Below are 18,909 nucleotides of genomic sequence, written 5' to 3'. Positions count from 1 at the left end.
AAAAAAATATATAAATTTTATGAAATTCAAATTTTTTAAAGAAAATATATAAATATTTTTCAACTTGTAATATTATACAAATATATATAATAAGGATAATTTAGTCAAATATACATTCTAATAATCTTTTATTCTTTTAACCATACACGGTAATCTTATATTCTTGCTAAACCAACCAAACACAAAATACAATATTCTCTGCAATCTTATTCCCTAATAATCTTTTATTCCTACTGATAATCTTACATTTCGTGAGTCAAACTTACATTTCGTGAGTCAAACTTACATTTCGTGAGTCAAACGCACCCAAAGATAATACTTAAATATGGCGATATGCAGGAATCCGAATTCGAAGTGTCACTTTTAAAACAAATTCTCCGATTATAATATATACACGTGATTGAAAGTAAAATATATACACGTGAATTGTTACCATCATCTAATCAACTTATTAACGAAAAATTATGGATAATCAACTAATTTTCGTCTCATCCATACGCCTAACGTTACAAATATTACCCATTTAAGTGTCTGGGCTAGTAACGTTCCGTTAAATGACGTGTCATAACATGGTAATTTTAAAATTTTTATTTAAAATTAAATATATATATATATATATATATATTAAGAAACATAAAACAAAAATTTTGAAATAAACCCAAAACTTTGAAAACCTTCATTTCAACCCCTAAACCCACGTTGGTCGCCACCTTTTATCATCGACGAGCCTCCACCCGACCTCCCCTCCCCCCGCCGACCAAAAGTCCCATGAAATCGTGGTTGATCGACGGTCAATCGACGACGAATCAGCGTTTTAAACCGCTCGAATCCTAGGATTAAAATCACGATCCCACGTGATTTCGACGGTCAATTGAAGGAAAATATGATAACATATGAGTAGGAGGATGGTATGGAATACGTCGGTGGCGGTGGTCGTGGCTGGAAAGGCGGCGACGATGGATTAAGGTTTGGATTTGAGATTTTAGGGCTATTTTATAATATAAGAAAAGTTAGTGTTTTTTATATAAATATCATAATATTTTTAATATTTAAAAATATAAATTTCAAAATCACCAGAGTGTGCCACGTGTTACTTAATGACAGAAATTAACTCATTTGATGGTCCGGACACCTAAATGGGTAATAGTTGTAACATTAGATACCTGGATGAGATGAAAATTAGTTTAGGCACCTATTTGGGTTTTAGGATATAATTTAGGCACTTGTTTTGGTTCTAAGCCTAATATAAATGAAAACTTGAATTTAGAAATAAAAATAATAAAAATGTATTTGATATCTATTTTTTAAAAAAATAAATGAATAAATAATTATTAAACAATTAATTTAAACTATAATCATTAAAGAAAATTCATTACATTAATTTAACATGTTAGTTATGCAAATATAAAACAATAAAGTTGATAAAAAATTTCATAACACAAAAATTATTTTAGTTTATAATAAAAATATAATATTAATTCATATTGGACATCAATTAAATTTTAAAAAATACACAAAAAAATATTGTTGTAATTAAAAGAACACAAAAGTGTTATTAAAATGAAAAATATATTTAGTGGTAATTGAAGCCCTCAAACTATTGGAGAAAAAACTAATTTAGTCCCTAAACATTACTTTTAAACTAAGTAAAAATTAATCTAATAATTTGACCAATCTCGACGCCGCTTACATGGCAGTTCGCGAAGCTTACATGGCAATCTATAATATAGATGTAACAATTCACAATTTTGTTGTGACAATACACATTGTATGATAATGTGGTAGATATGCTTAATTGGACATAATTTATTTTTTAGAAAATTTGAAGAATTATTTAATTTATTTAAAAAATAAAAAAATCAATTTAAAATATATAATATATTCAATATATTAAATATAAAAATGTGACAAAATCAAATTATTAAAAAAATCACTTTAATATTAAATTAAGTATAAAAAAAGGTTCAAGGACCACATTTTTTTTTGCAAAATTTTAAGAGTTTAAGATACCATTAAATCAAAAAAATAATAATATTAGAAGGATTTGAACTCGTGTAAGTTAAGTTAAAAATTTAGATATCATATGTTCCTATTTTTCAAATTTTCAAAATAATTTTAATGAAAATACTGAAAACATATTTTTTTGTTTTCATATTTCCACTTATTTTTGTTTTAATTTTCTAATTTTACAACCAAACACGTTTTCTATTTTCTAAGAAAATGAAAAAAACAAATATTTCTAGAACCAAACAGACACTAATTTTTTAATAAAAACTTTAAAACTTTAAATATCATTAAACCAAGAAAAATATTAAGAGGATATTATTTAAAACTCTTATTATTATATGAATAAAGCGATTTCAGTGATTAAAGAATTTGTTGTTATCCTTTGAGGGTTCGGGTTCAAACATTTTGTATACAATAATATGAACGTTCATTGTCAAATGGTTGAGATTATTATAAAAAATGTCTTATTATCACGTTTTTTTTATTAAGCTAAGGTGACTACCAAGTAGTATCTGTTCTAAATAGTCTTGAACCATTTGACAATGAACGCTCAGTCATTCTGCTGCAGCCGCTGGTGTTCGAACCCGTGACCTCTAGAAAAGACAATTATTTCTTTAATCACTAAATTAAGTTGGTTCGTGTCTTAGTATCACGTTAATATATAAAAAGGTTTGTTATTATAAAAAAATATTAAGCATATGCTCAGGGTCGGCTCTGAGTAGGGGCAGAAGGGGCGCCCGCCCAGGACCCATAAAATTTTATAATTTTTATACTATATATTTTTTAAGCATAGGACCCATAAAAGTTTTATAATTTTTATACTACATATTTTTTAAGCATAGACACATCAACATCGCCATTTGAAAGAGGAACGGAACCCTGGGTCGGGGCAAAATGGTTGCTATTATTTGTTTATTTTAATAAAAAAATATCAATTTTATACTATATATTTTTTATAATTTTTTAAAATTAGGGTCTCATTTCTTTTATTTTACCCCCGGGCCAAAAAATACCCAGGGCCGACCCTGCATATGCTAAGCAGCACGAGGCTGTGCTTGAAAAATATTGAGGGCGAAATATGAAGGCAGACGATGGGGACGAGTCATGTGCGGAACGTGCAGCATCATGCAACCCATGCAGATAGCAATAGGTAGCCCCTCTTCTATCACCCCTGAAAATGACTGCCAAACATTTTTCACATGATCAATCTATTTTGATAAATAACTTATAATATTACATTATATTACACTACTGACTTGGGTAACATAAATATTTTATATTTAAAATTACATTTATGAAAAATATTTACTAAATAAATATAAATAGACACGTAATTTTAGTACCTAAACTATCAGTTTCAATTCATTTTAGTACATAGACTTTCAATTATTGGAAATTATACCTAAAGTTTAGATTTTTGTTTCATTTCAGTATATCTGTTCAAAATTTAAGATTAAGTTTTGAAAAAAAATCGAAAGTTTAGGTACTAAAACGGATAAAATCGAAAGTTTAGGTATTAAAACGGATAAAATCTGATAGTTTAGGTACTAAACGCGTTAGGTTTTTAAGGGCGGGAACTAACATGAAATAAAAATAAAAAAATTAAGTATGATTTTGAAAAAAATAGAAAGTTTAATTACAAAAACAGATCAAAATTAATAACTTAGATACTAAATACATAGTTTATCCAAAATTATATTATAGGACTGATATAAAACTAAAAAAATATTAGTAAGTTAATTTTTATTTTAGTTTTTTTAGTTTTGAAGGGGCTAAAACTAAAGAATTCAATTTATTTAAAGATTAAAAAGGATTAGATTGAATTTTTAAAGTTTAAAATAAGACTAAAACTGCAATTGTTCCATTTAATCAGTTTACAATTAGATAAATGCTTAATCTTTTAGGTGCTTAAACTATACCATAAATTAATTTTTAGTGTTTAAATTTTTTTTCGCTAAAAGTGTCTAATTTTTTTATGTTATATTTTTAGGTGCATATTGTTAAAAAATATTAAACGACATATGTCATATATATTTTTTAAATAAAATATTATTTAAAAAAATATATTTTTAAAATATCTAAACGTGATATATGTTTTTTAACTATAAAAATTTAAAAATATAACAAAAAAATATATTAAATACCTATTTTTAACTAAAACTGTCTAAACACTTAAAATTAATTTAAAATACAATTTTTGCACCTAAAAATGTATTATCCCTCGGATAAAAAGCGGGTAATGCAGCAAGCAATTGCCAACTCCCAGCATGAAAGAAAGCCCGCGCATTTATCTGTCTTGTCCGTTGATGAAGGTTCCCGAATCCTGACTCAGTGGGGACTCAGCCTTCTATTCTCTTCTTTTAACCTCTTCCTATCTCCCACAACGCGCGTGCGCCTCACATCCTCTCCCTTCCTCCATTTTTAACGGTTCTTACTTCCTTTTTTTCTCCGCAGGGACCTCCACTTCTTTTGCGCTCTTCAGACTCCATTTGGTAAGCAAGAATCCCCACCTTTTTCAATGTGTTATTCCATGGGAGTTTCAAAGAGGAAGAGTAGTTTCACATGATGGGTTCTTGTTCTTAATGGAGCCGTAATTACATTTTCTTTTCTGGGGTTGAAATATTTGTTTGTTTCGTTCATGAAGTGTTCGTATAAATGCATGCATGTGTTATGTCGTCTTGAGTTATTCGGAAGAAGAAAAGGGGTTATTTTTTCTTCACTGTTTAGCTGAATAACTTGTTTTTGTTGCAAGATATTGGTTTTACTCGTTTACAGTTGTGTTTATTAGTCTCCCATAGTTAACCTTGCTGCTGGTTTTTGCTCATGAATTCTTGATCAGCTATTGAAAGATATTATTGAGGGTTTTTAGATTTAATTCTTGCTAAGAAGAAAGATTCAAAGGTTGTACACTATGTGTAAATCAAAAGTAGGTAGCTTAATCATCATATAGAGAATTATTCAGTTCAAAGAATCCGAGTGTACGAGTTTTTTTAAATAATCTTAGATGATTACAAGTATTTGTTCAAAATTTTTCTTAGCCTATTGACAACGTGAACACATCCTACCCAGCTGCTCGAATCAGGTCCTCTAGGGAGAACAACATTCCATTTTACAACCAAGGTCACTCCATGAGTTCGAGTGTATAAGGTTAGGTGCACTGAATGCAGAGATATCCCATGTTGGCCCTCATATTATATATGGTTGTTGGAACGTTTTATTGTAGTAATTAAAGCACACGGATCGTTTTTGTTTAATTCCTCAAAGATTGGGCATATAGATGATATTCATTGTTTACCTACTGATAACTAAGCTTCTTTTGCCTGCATTTTTTTGGATTGTGAATTAGGCTTTGAATTGTTTCTTGAAATAAGAAAATTCACCAATCTTTTCATTCAATACTGTGATCTAGGAATAGGTTTCATATAAACAGAAGTTTCAGGAAAATTTGTTGGGAAACTCATCATGGCAGACGCTACTGGCCCATTCCCGAGTGTATATAAAGTTTCTGGTCCCCGAGTTAATCAACTAAATCAGAAAGCGGCAGACTTAGCTTCTGCAAAGGATGGTGACAAGGGGAACACAAGGGAGTCCAAAAACAGAGTTGCTGTGAATTCTGGGTTTCATCAGGATTCTACATCTAATGCATGGGGACATCCAAATGTGATTCAGAAACTTAGGATGCAAAGTAATAGTGGTTCCCAGAAGGGTACTGCCAATGCTGGGTCAACTCAGAGTGCTTCTTCTTTGAGTTCCTGCAGACTTGGTAGTGCATTGACCCGACTAGGTGAAGGAGCCTGTCCAGCTCAAGCTGATTTCACTTTGTCTGATAGTTCACTGGATAGTCGAGTTAAAACAGAGCACCAAGTTGGTGAAAATTTGGATTATGATAATGTAGTTAATGAATATGACAATAATGATCCTGATGTTGTGTACGATAGCGATGATTTTGATGACTATGGTTTTGGTTCGGATGAAGATGAGAACAGTCATGAAGCTCGTAAGAAGAGCAAGTGGTTTAATTCATTTTTCCAAAGATTAGAGAAACTAACTGTTGAGGAGATTATTTCACCGGTTCAGCAGTGGCACTGCCCTGCGTGTCAAGTTGGACCAGGAGCCATTGACTGGTATCGAGGTGTGCAGCCCCTACTGACTCATTCCATGACCAAAACAACGCGGAGAGTTAAGATGCATCGAGTATTTGCAGAACTTTTGGTTGAGGAGATGCGCAAGAGAGGAACTTTCATTAAACCAGATAAAGATGCCTTTGGCCGGTGGGAAGGGCTTAATGATAGAGTAGCAGATCATGAAATAGTTTGGCCACCAATGGTTATCATTATGAATACAAAATACGAACAAGATGAAAACGGAATGGTACTTTACTGCATATTTTCTGTTAGAAAAAATAATGCCAAAGAAAATCCTACGTAGTATATTTTTACCTTTCTTTAGTAAAACACCTATTTTATTAATATACTGCTGATTGCTTAGTACTTACTGTTATTTCATCAGTGGACTGGAATGGGAAATCAAGAGCTTCTCAATTACTTCAGCTCATATGCTGCAGTAAAAGCGAGACACTCTTATGGTCCACAAGGGCACCGTGGGATGAGTGTTTTGATCTTTGAGAGCTCAGCAGCTGGGTATTTAGAGGCTGCACGCTTGCATAAGCATTTCAAAGAGCAAGGGAGGGATAGAGATGCTTGGGATAGCTCACGGGTTCCATTCTGTCCTGGTGGGAAGCGCCAACTCTACGGCTACATTGCCATAAAAGAAGACATGGATGTATTTAACCGACACTCTCAAGGTCTAATCGCTCTTTCTCTCCCTCCCTCTTATCCCACGTAATGTTGTGTCAATTTATGTACATGAGTGGAAGCATGTAGAAATGTTCATAAGACGGTAAATGTGGCTTGTGAGGACAACAGGGTGAATAAATAAGCTCCAATATAAGGTTTATTGAGAAGCAAAATGGCAAAGGAACAAATTATTAAACTGAAACTTTGACTACTTATGATTGCTTTGCAAATATTACTTTTGTTAATTCATTGTTTTCAAACTCTTAGAGGCGTGCCACAATTGGAAGAGATGATTTATAATTCCTTTTTTTTTTACTTTTCTCTTCATCTTCATTCGAAAAATTTTATGACTTTGATAGCCGTAACCTCACTTGAGCAATGATTAAAGAGTTATTTCTAAGATTATGCTTTTAATTTTTGGATGATCAACTGATATGATGCTTCTTTAATTCACAATAAAATTTAAATCTTTTGCATGAGTGCTGGTGGAAGGTGAATAATTTCCTCTTTAGCGGCAATATAACTTTCTCATGTACGATACCCTATATGATCAAGCAGGAAAGTCGAAGCTGAAATTTGCGATGAGATCGTACCAAGAGATGGTTGAGAGCCAGATAAAGAAGATAAATGACGATAGTCAGCAGCTCACCCGGCTTAAAAAGAAGGTTGCTCAAGAACAGCAGCAGTCACAAGTCCTTGCAGAGTCTCTAGGTCGACTGAGTTCCGAGCTCCACCAGACAACAAAGGAAAGCTGTACCATGATGCAGAAAAGTAGATTTCAGCATGAGCAGAACAAAAAGAAGGTAGCATTTTTTAACTTTATCTTCCCCTACTTCTATTTCCAATCAAGGCTACGCAAGTTAGAAAATAGATGCTGGGACCCCATTTTCTGCGTTTAACTAGAACAAATTGATCATCACACGCGGTGGATGGTATTGCAAATTGATGATCATAGCTGATTACTCTTCTTGTAGCTCGCTGGTATACTTGACATTGAGTTTTTTTGAGTTGTTGCAATGCAATGATTTTCTAGTTGGCTGCTAAAGAAAAATACATTAAGGAGAAAATCAACAACATATACCAATCCATAGACACCAAGGAAGATAACTTCGAGAATGTACAGAGGGCAGCGATGGAGAAACTTGAGCGGTCAAATACAAATTCGACAAATAATGAAGATGAGTTCAGGTAACAGATATCTCTACTTTATACTGTAATGAGGGTTTTTTCTTTAGAAGTCATATACATTCTTATTTACCTTGAGAAGGTAATGTCAATCCTTGTTTATGCTGATCTGCTGCCTAACAAGCCGCTTGCATTTGTATCTTATGTAGTCGAAAGTGAAACTTGTTGATTTTGAACTATAGCAGTAAGCTGACAGGGTTTTTTTAACATTTCTCGAACATTCAGAGCTATAGGGACGGATGAAAATGCGAGTTCCATAACAATTCAAGAGAAAAAGATGAAGGAATTCGAAGTAGAGAGGGAGAAGCTGATGAAAAGTCGTCAAGACAGAAGGCTGGCCATCACACAGCGGTATTGGGAGGAGCTGGTGGAGCTAGAGAAAGGGTTCGAAAACGAATTGACACTGCTCATGGAGAAGTACACCCCAGATTGCCTAGAAGTAGAGACCACTAAATACAATCTTGAATAACAAGACGACAGAAACAAGAGATGAGGGAATGTAAGACACAAAAACACCACCATTGACAAAGTGAAAGAAACAAAACAATCTTGTCTCATAGGTAAAGCATAAACCAGTTTTGTTTTATTTGGTCCGATTCCGTGTCCGGTAATCACTAGGGGTTGTTAATGAGTTAAACAGCTCGTGAGCAGTTCGAACTCGACTCTGTCAAAGCTCATTAAAAACTAGACTCTGATTGACTCGACTCGAGACCTTAATGAGTTGAGTCGAGCAAATTCCAACTCGACTCAATAAGTTCGCGAACAGTTCGTTAATTTTTTAATATATTTTTTTGTAGTTATCTACAAAAATTATTTCATGCACTCAAAAAATTAAACTTTATTTATTATTTTAATATATCTTTGGATTGTTATTTTGAAGATTAGACTTTAAAATTATTTCATACACACTTATGATAAATTATTTTTGTTAAATTTATTAATTTATGTTTATATTAAGTTCTATATAGTATTAATAGATTTTACAGGGAAACGTTTTGGTGAGCTTAACGAACAACGAGGCTAGCAATGAGCATCAAGCTTAACGAGTAACGAGCTTAATGAGCAACAAGTTTAACAAGCAATGAGTCGAGCAACAAGTTTTCTTAACGAGCATGAGTCGAGCAAAAAAAGTTTTTAACGAGCACGAGTCGAGCATTACCCAACTCGTGATCGACTTGTTCGATAAACATCTCTAGTAATCACGTGAGTTTCGAATATATTCATAGTCAAGTCGGGTCACACTTCGAAACGGGAGGCAAAGCTCACCCAACGTTGTTCTCACTATGAAAACACTTCAATAAGTTAATGGTGATGTCAAAAGAGAATATTTTGTGATGTCAAAATCCTAAAAATTAAGGTGAATATTGATTTTCTAGGGATGCGACAGTATGACTGATTTATTTACTTACCTAAACAAGCTATTCGCCAGTTCAGTGCCATATTTTCTGGGGTAAAATTAATTTGCCTCAAAATCAGTGTCTTCTTTCCCCAAATGGAGGGCCCCAGAGTTCACTGTTTACTCTATAAATTTCACATGCATAGTAGAAAAAAAAAGTAACTCGTAGAAGTAACGAAAATGGCAACAACAATCCTCCCAGCAGCAATATTGGCCATCATCATATTGCTTCAGTTTCAGGCCATAGATTCGAGTCCAGTCACTTATCATGTTGGCGATGAATTTGGCTGGGACCTGGTCATCGACATGCAAAGCTGGGCTCGAGGAAAAAAATTTCATGCCGGCGATTTTCTCGGTAATATAGTTTAGATGTTTTCTTTGTAATATTTATATTGTGATTGTTGTTGTTGTTGCTGTAGTTTTTTTAATACGATGATTGTTGCTGTTGGTGTAGTTTTTGAATACGATGATCAGAGGTACGATGTGGCGTTGGTGAATGAAGAAGGGTTCAATACTTGCACCGTTAACGACGGGGCTAAAGTGTTGGATTCGGGGAGCGATAAAGTCCAACTGGCCTTCGGAGCTAATTATTTCATCGATAGCGTTGCTGATGTATGTGCCGGCGGTATGAAGATGGCCATCAACGCCACTGCACCGCCACCCTTGTTTTAGAAACCCTAAACATACATGCATGCATGCAGTTTTACTTTGTTTCCTCGGGCATTAACATCTGCAGGAATTTAGATTTGTTTCAATAATAGAAAATCAATAACTTCGATTCGAAATAATTGAAAAAAATAACTCGAACCTAAAGTGATTCCTAAAATAATTTGGACATATAATGACTTGACTCAAACATGCGCGACCTCGTTCCAAATAAAACCTCAAACATGCATGTGATAAATCAACTTGAATCTGAAATTGTCTTACTATTTAATTGATGAGCCAAATCTTCGATAAGGGGTTCTTCTTATAATCCGAGTTTGGTGGAAGAAGGAAGAAGGATCTAGCCAACTTTGTACTCAATATTAGGGGTGTTTAAATCTGGTACCCGCATTTCGGGTATCCTAAATTACATGAACTGATATGTTGATCAAGAGCCTTCAACGTACTTGAAACGTGCACCCAGAATTAAACTGCTTCATAGTGGACTCAAATTCCACCTTGCCTTCGATAAATCTTAAGCTCAACATTCCATGATTACCAAATGCTTTCAACATCATGTGAGATCAGATTAATTGAGTACCGAACTTACGATCCACTGCTGCAAGACACCAAGCTTTGGGGAATTCTGGTCTCGACATCCCGATAACTAACAACCATTCTGCTATTGACCTTATCCACCACCGCACTTGAAGAAACCGAGCAAAATCAACAACAGTGTTTTAGCCACGGCTGAATCTAGATGAAACCACACAACACACCAGAACACAAAATTGCATAGCACATAAACAAATGATCTCTAACCCATCAAACCAACAAGACTAATTAACCAAAGCCACTTCCAACCTTTGCTGCTATTATAGCAATGCCAATTGGAATTCTGCTCCTGCGAAGCAATATACATCACCTTGTAGTACCAAGCGTCAATATCTTTAACCACTGGACTTCGACAACTTAAAACTGCCCTTATAACTACCGCTTGAAAGGAATTTTATGAAAATCAAAGAAACACGACAAAGCTCATTAATCATCATCTAAGGATCAATAAATTTTCAATTCCTAAATGCAAACCCCACGGTAAAGGAAACTCAACCATCTCAAAATCATCAGCTATGTATAATCCATATGGATCTTCTAAATGACAATACAAACAACCTCATGCAATCTTGATACTTTTTAAAATGCCTTAAAACCCACAACAGGTAGCTACACCATGGAGCTGTAACCGGAATTTGAACCTAAGTAACCAAAACTTCCGACTGAACTTGTTGAAACGAAGACAAATACGATAACATGCCAACTCCTCCTCGTGGCTTCTTCACTCATCGATTCCAAATACTCTTCTTGAAAAACATAATAGGACAACCTGAGGGAAAAAAGGAACTACTTTTCACAGTGCCGAATCCTTCACGAGACAAAACGATTAACTTTACTGAGCTGCTATCCACACCCTTCATGCAACTATCACCGGTCAGACCAACTTCAATTCATTTCTAGTAATGCTAATTTATTCACCACCTGTAGCTCATCTCCTATTATTTGGATTCTTAAACTTTTTCCCAAAGCCAAAGTTTTCTCAGCTTCTTTCTTTGCTGCAAACCATCGTCAATATCCTCTAAACCCTAGCCGCTCTCTCCTTTGTTTTCCTTTTTTTTCCTTTGAGTTTGTATCGTTTTTCATAGATCAAATCAACTTTTTCTTCTTCGGTTTTTTTAGCAGACGGCAACATCGATTTTAATGTTGATTGTCGACTGTCGATTCTCTTTTTCTTTATTTTTTCTTTATTTTTTAATAAGAATAATTATGTATGTGTTGCAAGTTTATTTTGCTTTTGTGGCACATTTTTCAGTTTTTTCTAAGTCATTTGTCCGTTTTTTACTTATTTGAAATCTTGTTGATCTTCCATACTATGGACTTTTGGATTGAATTTGGATGCATGATTTTACATTTGTGGATAATTTCTCACGACGCTCGGCTCTGATTTGCAGTTATCGGTGGTCTTTCAATAGTTTAATTATATTTTGTGATTCGTTTGTCGATACAATCAGATTTGTTCCTATATATTTTTGTTCAAGTATTTTTGTTGGATTTTTAACCTTTTGCATGTATGGTCTTTATATGATCTAAAATGACTAGTTTTAATGTTATAAGAAAAATACAAATTATATATTTAGTTTACTATGATAATTATAAATTCTTATTATAAATTTGAATATTTTCACTTTTTTAATAATACAAGCTGATTATATTAAGAAAACAATTTTACTCTTAATCCTATCGACACAAACAATTTCATTCACTACTACTCAATAGGGTGGCTATGCTTACATCGAGGCACAATGGTCTGGGATCATGACAAAGTATTAAGTAGGGATGTTCATAGTTCGGTTAAAATCGAATTAATCGGTTGAATAGAAATTTCTGTCGGTTAATTAGTCGATCGATTAACGGTTAATATTTTTTTTAAACTTCATTTTTGGTTAATTTGGTTAGAAATCTATTAATTAACCGAAATTATTAAATATTTAATATTATATATATATTATTTAGCTTTAGGGGTGTTTAAACTTCGTTTTCTTTTATCGAATTAACTTAATAAATAAAAAATATTTAATATATAATATATCATTTATAAATTTCAGTTAATTCGATTAACCAATCACTTAACAAAACTTAATTCAGTTCGGTTAACGGTTAAAAAATCGATTAATGAAATTTAGATAATTCGGTTCAAACGGTAAACCAGATTAACCGTTCGGACACCCCTACTTATACTCTCCTCTTTGCTCCATAATAACCTACCACATGATAAACATTTCCCACTTTTTATGATTGGGCAAAGTAAAGTTGTCTTTCTGCCTGGCATCAAATTTGCAAATTTCCATTAAAATAAAACACCAAAAGTTACATCAGACAAATCAGTCAGATGTAAACATTTATGCAAAACAAAAATTGATTTTGATTAGCAGAACCGGCAAATGCTTCCCAAAGCTTGAAGCTATAAAAACACTCATCCTCCTAGTCTCAAGCTACAACAACAAACTAAACAAGAGGAAGATACACATAATATCAGGGACCTAAAGCCATATTTACACAACATCAAGGGGGTCTAAATCAATTAGTCCTTTCATCACCGTGACTAGAAATGCAAGATGTTGGCATAAGTTGTGAGATTCTGAAACAAGGGGCTGTTGAACTGAGCCCAGAACTGATCCTGCGTCCAGTCACTGAGCATTTTGGGCAGTTGAAGCTCTGGTAATCTCTCACTACCCAATGGAAATTGCAGAGATGCGGCAGAAGATGGTTTCTTCTCTGCTGCTCTCTCTTCTTCCATTTCTTTCTTGAAGAACACTTGGGGTACAATTGATGGCAATAAACCATCCTTTGGTCTGCAGAAAGAAATTGTTTCCATTGAAGACGACGATGGAGATGTGTTGCTGTTCTTCGTTGATTTCATCTCTTCCTCCATTGCTGCTCTTTGTTCCAGAACTTTCAAGGAAGTTGCCTTCCTGTATACTTTGCACAAAACTACATCCTGGATAGTAAAAAAATGTATTTAAACTTATAAATTGGGAAATTTATTTTATATGTACAATAATGTATAATTTTAAATTTGGTCCCCTCGCTTTAATACTGAAATTTTCTTATTCTTTTGTACTCTTGTCTCCTTAATTAAGATTAATTATATTTGTAATATGAAATTTTTTGAATGTTGATTAAAATTTTCTCATTCTTAATGTTAATATTAATTATGTTTATATAACTATTTTAGAAGTTTTGGGGTTTTTTTCTTCAAATTTTGACCCTAAAATCAAAGTTTTTCAAACTTGATCACTAGTGCACATTAAGAAAGATTGTGATGGATTTTATTTAAAAAATAATATTGAAGTCAAAAGTCAAGTCTTTTTAGTTTGGCAATGTGTTTTGTAGGTATAATTACGCCTCATGTCCCTATAATTTATGGGCTTTTGAAATTTATTATACCTTTGGCAAGGAGCAACCGTCCGGGAGACGATACTCGTTCATCACCCAATCGGTCTTGTTTCCTCGTGGAGCTCTCCCTTTATAGAAAACAAGAGTCTTTTTCAGGCCGATGAAGCGCTTTGGCTCCGACAGACTCACGATTTTCCGGTCGGAGCCAGTGGCTTTCCAGAACCCGTTCTCGGTTGTCCGGTTAGGCCTCCCACCGCTCCCATGCTTCCTATCTCGTGGCACGAAGAAATACCATTCCCTCTCTCCGATCTTCGACAACCCTACGAACGGAACACAGAAACAACAATGTAATCGTCTTCCCATCTCTGTCGAACAACGAAACAAAACCGTACGCACGTGTTTTTTCACTTACCAGGCAAGTCCCAGGGATCATGGCGGTAGATGTTGAGGAATCCGATCACATCGTGATGGAACTTGTTGTCGTAGATCATGTTTCTGAGGTAAAATTCGAGGAGTTCTTCCTCTGTCGGATGGAACCGGAAGCCTGGAAGCTCGATCTTTGAGGTGTTTTCATCCATACTGGATTGGCTGCTCATTGTGATCCTATAGAATATAAGACAGAAAATATGAGAAATGTTTGCTGCATGCAAAGGACACAATGGTTGGTGCATAAGCATCTGCTTATTTATAAATGTTTATAAACTGGAAGCGTTTACCAAGTCAAGTTTGTTTCGTGATAAAAAAAGATATCATCGAAATCGAATAGGTATAATGATAAAATTAACAACCCAACTTTTGTTCAAATGATAATTTTGTTTCCTAATCCTTTTTTAAGCAATTTACCCCCAAACATTTATATTTTTAATCAAAATAATCCATGCCGGATGAGAATCACTAGTTAATTAACGGTCTACATATGTTATTGACGTGACATTTTTAAATATGTTTAATCGATGACACGGTATATACCATGTGATCACTTTGGGTGACATGTCACATGTTATGTTATTATGGATGACAATGGGTTGAGTTAGGGTTGGGTTTTTGATCAACCTGACTCGACCCGAAAATATGTATCATCCACCCGACCCTAAAATTTTATATCGTCCACCCGATCCGATAAATATATATCTTCCACTAGACTCTGACCCGACCCAAATTTTTAGAGTATAAATCTAAACCGACCCGGTATAAAATAAGAATTTAATTAAAAGTAATAATAAATTTTTAAGAAATTTTTTTTAATGATAAAATTAACAACCCAACTTTTGTTCAAATGATAATTTTGTTTCCTAATCCTTTTTTAAGCAATTTACCCCAAACATTTATATTTTTAATCAAAATAATCCACTTTGGGTGACATGTCAAATGTTATGTTATTTATGGATGACAATGGGTTGGGTTAGGGTTGGGTTTTTGATCAACCTGACCCGACCCGAAAATATGTATCATCCACCCGACCCTAAAATTTTATATCATCCACCCGACCCGATAAATATATATCATCTACTCTACTCTGACCCGACCCAAATTTTTAGAGTATAAATCCGAACCGAGCCGATATAAAATAAGGATTTAATTAAAAGTAATAATAAATTTTTTAAGAAAATTACAATATTATCCTCAGGTCGGGTCGGTCAAAGTTTTTTCACCCTCCACCTGAACCCGACTCAACCTTGCCCCTTAAAAAATTGACCCGAACCCAATTTTTTTTTTAAAAAATATGACACTATTGAATCGGGCCGAACCGGTCATATTCAAGTTAAATTTTCATTCCTACATGTTATTACTTTGAGTGATGTGGCACATACCATATCATTATAACGAATGACATTTGACATATTATGAATTAAGCACATAAAAAGATATCATGTTAGTAATATACACTGATCATTAGACAATTAATGATTTTTATCTGAGATGAATTATTTTGATCAAAAATTAAAATGTTAACGAGTTAAAAAAATTAAGAATCAAACTGATTATTTAAACAAACATCGAGGTTTAATCTTGCCAATTAAATAATACATGTACCTTTTACGTAATTTCAGCCAACAAAACCTAGAAACAGAAGCCTGTGTAAGAAATGAGGGGACTGATACTGTGAAGTCATCGTTCTTGAATGGTGGAACCCACGCGCTTATAGCACAATAAAGTCACCAGTGAGAAGGGTAGACGTGGTTGTTTTCTTCGCTTGACTCCTTTACAGCTAGCTTTTGCTGGGAAATTCCTGGGGATTGCTAGCAAGCAATATTTGTTTTCCGAGAAAATCTTGTGCCATGCACATAGTTTGATCTTTGAACGACTGAGCCAAGAGATAGTAGATGAGCCATCTAGTCGTTCCAAACTTTTGTGATTTAGCTTTCTTTGAATTGGTCTCATAGGTTACTATTATTTGTTAATCTCACTTATACCGTGTAAAACTTTTTTCTTACGCACCTTAATATATATATATATATTTATTTATACCGTGTAAAACTTTTTTAGAGAATATCTTTACATTTTCTACTGTTAATCTCAGCCGTTAATTCTTCTAATCTAATAATCTTAAAAAAGTGTAAAACTAAAAGAGTTTTACACTGGAATTGGATCATGTCCGGTATATATAAATAAAATCTTTTTTAAAAGAAATTCTTGGGTTTTGATTGAATCATTTTTTTGGAATGATAAAACTATTAGATTCGAGTTTAAGGTAAAAAATATATAACCCGAAAATAATTATATAGTTGATATTTATATATTTAGGAATAATTGCTAAATTACTTAGCTTTATCTCTATATATTTCAATCTCGTCCTTATTTTACCTAATAAAAATTAGAATTATATAGATGAATATATATTTTTGTCGGGCATAAATCTTCACCTCAAAAATCGAATTCGGTCTTGGGTCAAATGGAATTTCCTTAAACCTAGATCGAGTCAAGTGACGGGCAAGAGTGTTATACTTGGATCGAATGGGCCAAAAACTTGGCTCGATCCAACTTTATATTAATATAGAATTAGACTCAAGGATAGGCATGCAATATGAATGTAATTAATTTCGATATGACCTTATAGGATCTGATTTTTTTAAAACGAGTCTGACTTTTTAAAAAAATTATAAAATCTTACCTATAATTAAGGATGATTGTAATAATACATCTCTATATTTTTCAATTAGATCGTATTTCATTTAATAAAATATATATATAGAGAGAGAGAGAGAAAGTCACTTGTTAAAGGAAGTCTTATTTTTTTTTTCCAAAATAGATCTCAAAAGAAATTTGAAGTGGTCAAGCCGTAATTTCGGAGATTGATATATTATATAATACGGAACCAGATAACATGTGTGTGAACATGTTACTTGAAGCACTACTAAACTGTTGACTCGACGACTCCACTCAATATCAAAAAGGGTATATTACAAATTTGACAATTGTACTTTACTCTTTCCTCGATTTTCACTCGTTATACTTTAAATCCTTTTAATTTTCTCACTAAACTTAATACATTAAATTTTTTTGTCACTCGGCCGTTAAATAGTTAACGGCGTTAAAATGAGATGTTATATAGATATAAAACGATATCTTTTTGGTGAAACTTTTGTTTTTATAAAACAACATCGTTTTTAACGCCGTTAACTATTTAACGACTGTGTGACTAAAATAGGATAGAAAGAGAGAGTAAAGTTCAGTGACAAAAAAACTCAATGTATCAAGTCGGTGAGTAAATTAAAAACTTATAACGTTCAGTGATAAATTCGTAGTTTACCCATATTAAAATGGGATTATTTCTTAAAGATGCTTGTGGGAAACTAATAAACAAACCAATATCACAATTAATCAATTAATTAAATGTAGTGCTTCTTAGTAGGAAAGTAATTAGTGGTGGGTCAATCAATTTCTTTTTATAAAATATGATGCCCCATAATGACTCATACTCTAAATTAATTTTAAAATTTACATTCTAAAATTTTAATATGTTTTTATATCATTCTTCAAATTTTATTTTATTTCAAACTATATTTTAATTTTTTAAAATATTTTATATCAATTCTAAATTATTAACATCATTCTATTTTGATTATTCCTTAGTGTATTATTAATTTGAATATTTAAAAAAATTTAATCTTTTTTTGAAGCTCATCTGAACTGAATATGTGACCTTCTAAAATAATTAAGAACTTCGAAAATAGATTAATCTTTCAAAATTAATTTTTTTTAGAAAACCAAATATTCAATTACATGACCTTCAAAAATTAATAGAACTAAAAACATTTTTATAGAATGTTGAAATGAAATAATATTGATAGTTTGAAAATTAAAATATAATACTTTAAAATTTATAGACTAATTTAAAATAAGATCAAAATTTAAGGGTTAATATAAAATATTTTAACTTTAAAAATTTATTTAAAATAAATATCATTATTTAGGTACATTCTATGTAATTAAATCTTATATAAATAAAGACTTTCATATTTGTAATTTGTCTTTTTTTTTGGGGTAAAGTACGTAAATAGTCATTCAACTATAAAGTATTGCTTTATTGAGGGACTATTAAAAGTTATAAAATGGTTCTCTGACTATAGTCTATTGCTTTATTAAGTCCCCCAACTATTAGAAATTATAAAATAGTCATCTAACTATTCATTGTGTTCCAAAATTGTTATTTTTCATTAAAAATTGGCAGTTGCCTAAGTTGAACATTAACATGATGACTAAGATATAATAGTCGTTTGAGATTCTAGGATCATATTTTATCATATTACAGTTAGCAGGTTAACGTTCAGCTCAGAATACCATTAACTTTTTACCAGAAAATGACGAGTTTAAAACCTAATGAATAGTCAGATGATTTGTAACTTTTAGTAGTCGAGAGAGTCATTAAAGTAACATTCTATAGTCGGATGATCATTTAATAACTTTTAATAATCGATGGACTTAATA

General features: G+C 32.6%; 3 protein-coding genes across 3 annotated transcripts; 2 read left to right on the top strand and 1 right to left on the bottom strand.

Moving 5' to 3' along the window:
• Positions 1 to 5,252: 5,252 nt before the first annotated feature.
• On the top strand, positions 5,253 to 8,590 carry LOC120177943 (protein SUPPRESSOR OF GENE SILENCING 3-like). Its single transcript, XM_039183920.1, has 5 exons — positions 5,253 to 6,378; positions 6,517 to 6,811; positions 7,362 to 7,606; positions 7,837 to 7,991; positions 8,214 to 8,590. The coding sequence occupies exons 1-5, from the start codon at positions 5,470 to 5,472 to the stop codon at positions 8,455 to 8,457; spliced, it is 1,848 nt and encodes a 615-aa protein (XP_039039851.1). The 5' UTR covers positions 5,253 to 5,469; the 3' UTR covers positions 8,458 to 8,590.
• Positions 8,591 to 9,564: 974 nt separating this feature from the next.
• Positions 9,565 to 10,056, top strand: LOC120178048 (basic blue protein-like). The gene is made up of 2 exons (XM_039184005.1): positions 9,565 to 9,739; positions 9,839 to 10,056. The coding sequence occupies exons 1-2, from the start codon at positions 9,565 to 9,567 to the stop codon at positions 10,054 to 10,056; spliced, it is 393 nt and encodes a 130-aa protein (XP_039039936.1).
• A 2,978-nt stretch (positions 10,057 to 13,034) lies between these two features.
• On the bottom strand, positions 13,035 to 14,625 carry LOC120177918 (NAC domain-containing protein 6-like). The gene is made up of 3 exons (XM_039183906.1): positions 14,393 to 14,625; positions 14,032 to 14,300; positions 13,035 to 13,582 (listed from the first exon to the last, which is right to left on the bottom strand). The coding sequence occupies exons 1-3, from the start codon at positions 14,574 to 14,576 to the stop codon at positions 13,187 to 13,189; spliced, it is 849 nt and encodes a 282-aa protein (XP_039039837.1). The 5' UTR covers positions 14,577 to 14,625; the 3' UTR covers positions 13,035 to 13,186.
• Between the last annotated feature and the right edge of the window lie 4,284 nt (positions 14,626 to 18,909).

The sequence above is a fragment of the Hibiscus syriacus genome, unplaced genomic scaffold, assembly GCF_006381635.1.
Source record: "Hibiscus syriacus cultivar Baekdansim isolate YM2019G1 unplaced genomic scaffold, ASM638163v2 tig00112343_pilon, whole genome shotgun sequence".
Lineage (NCBI taxonomy): Eukaryota > Viridiplantae > Streptophyta > Magnoliopsida > Malvales > Malvaceae > Hibiscus > Hibiscus syriacus.
Note: the sequence above shows the minus strand (reverse complement) of the source record. Positions and strands in the feature narration are given on the sequence as shown.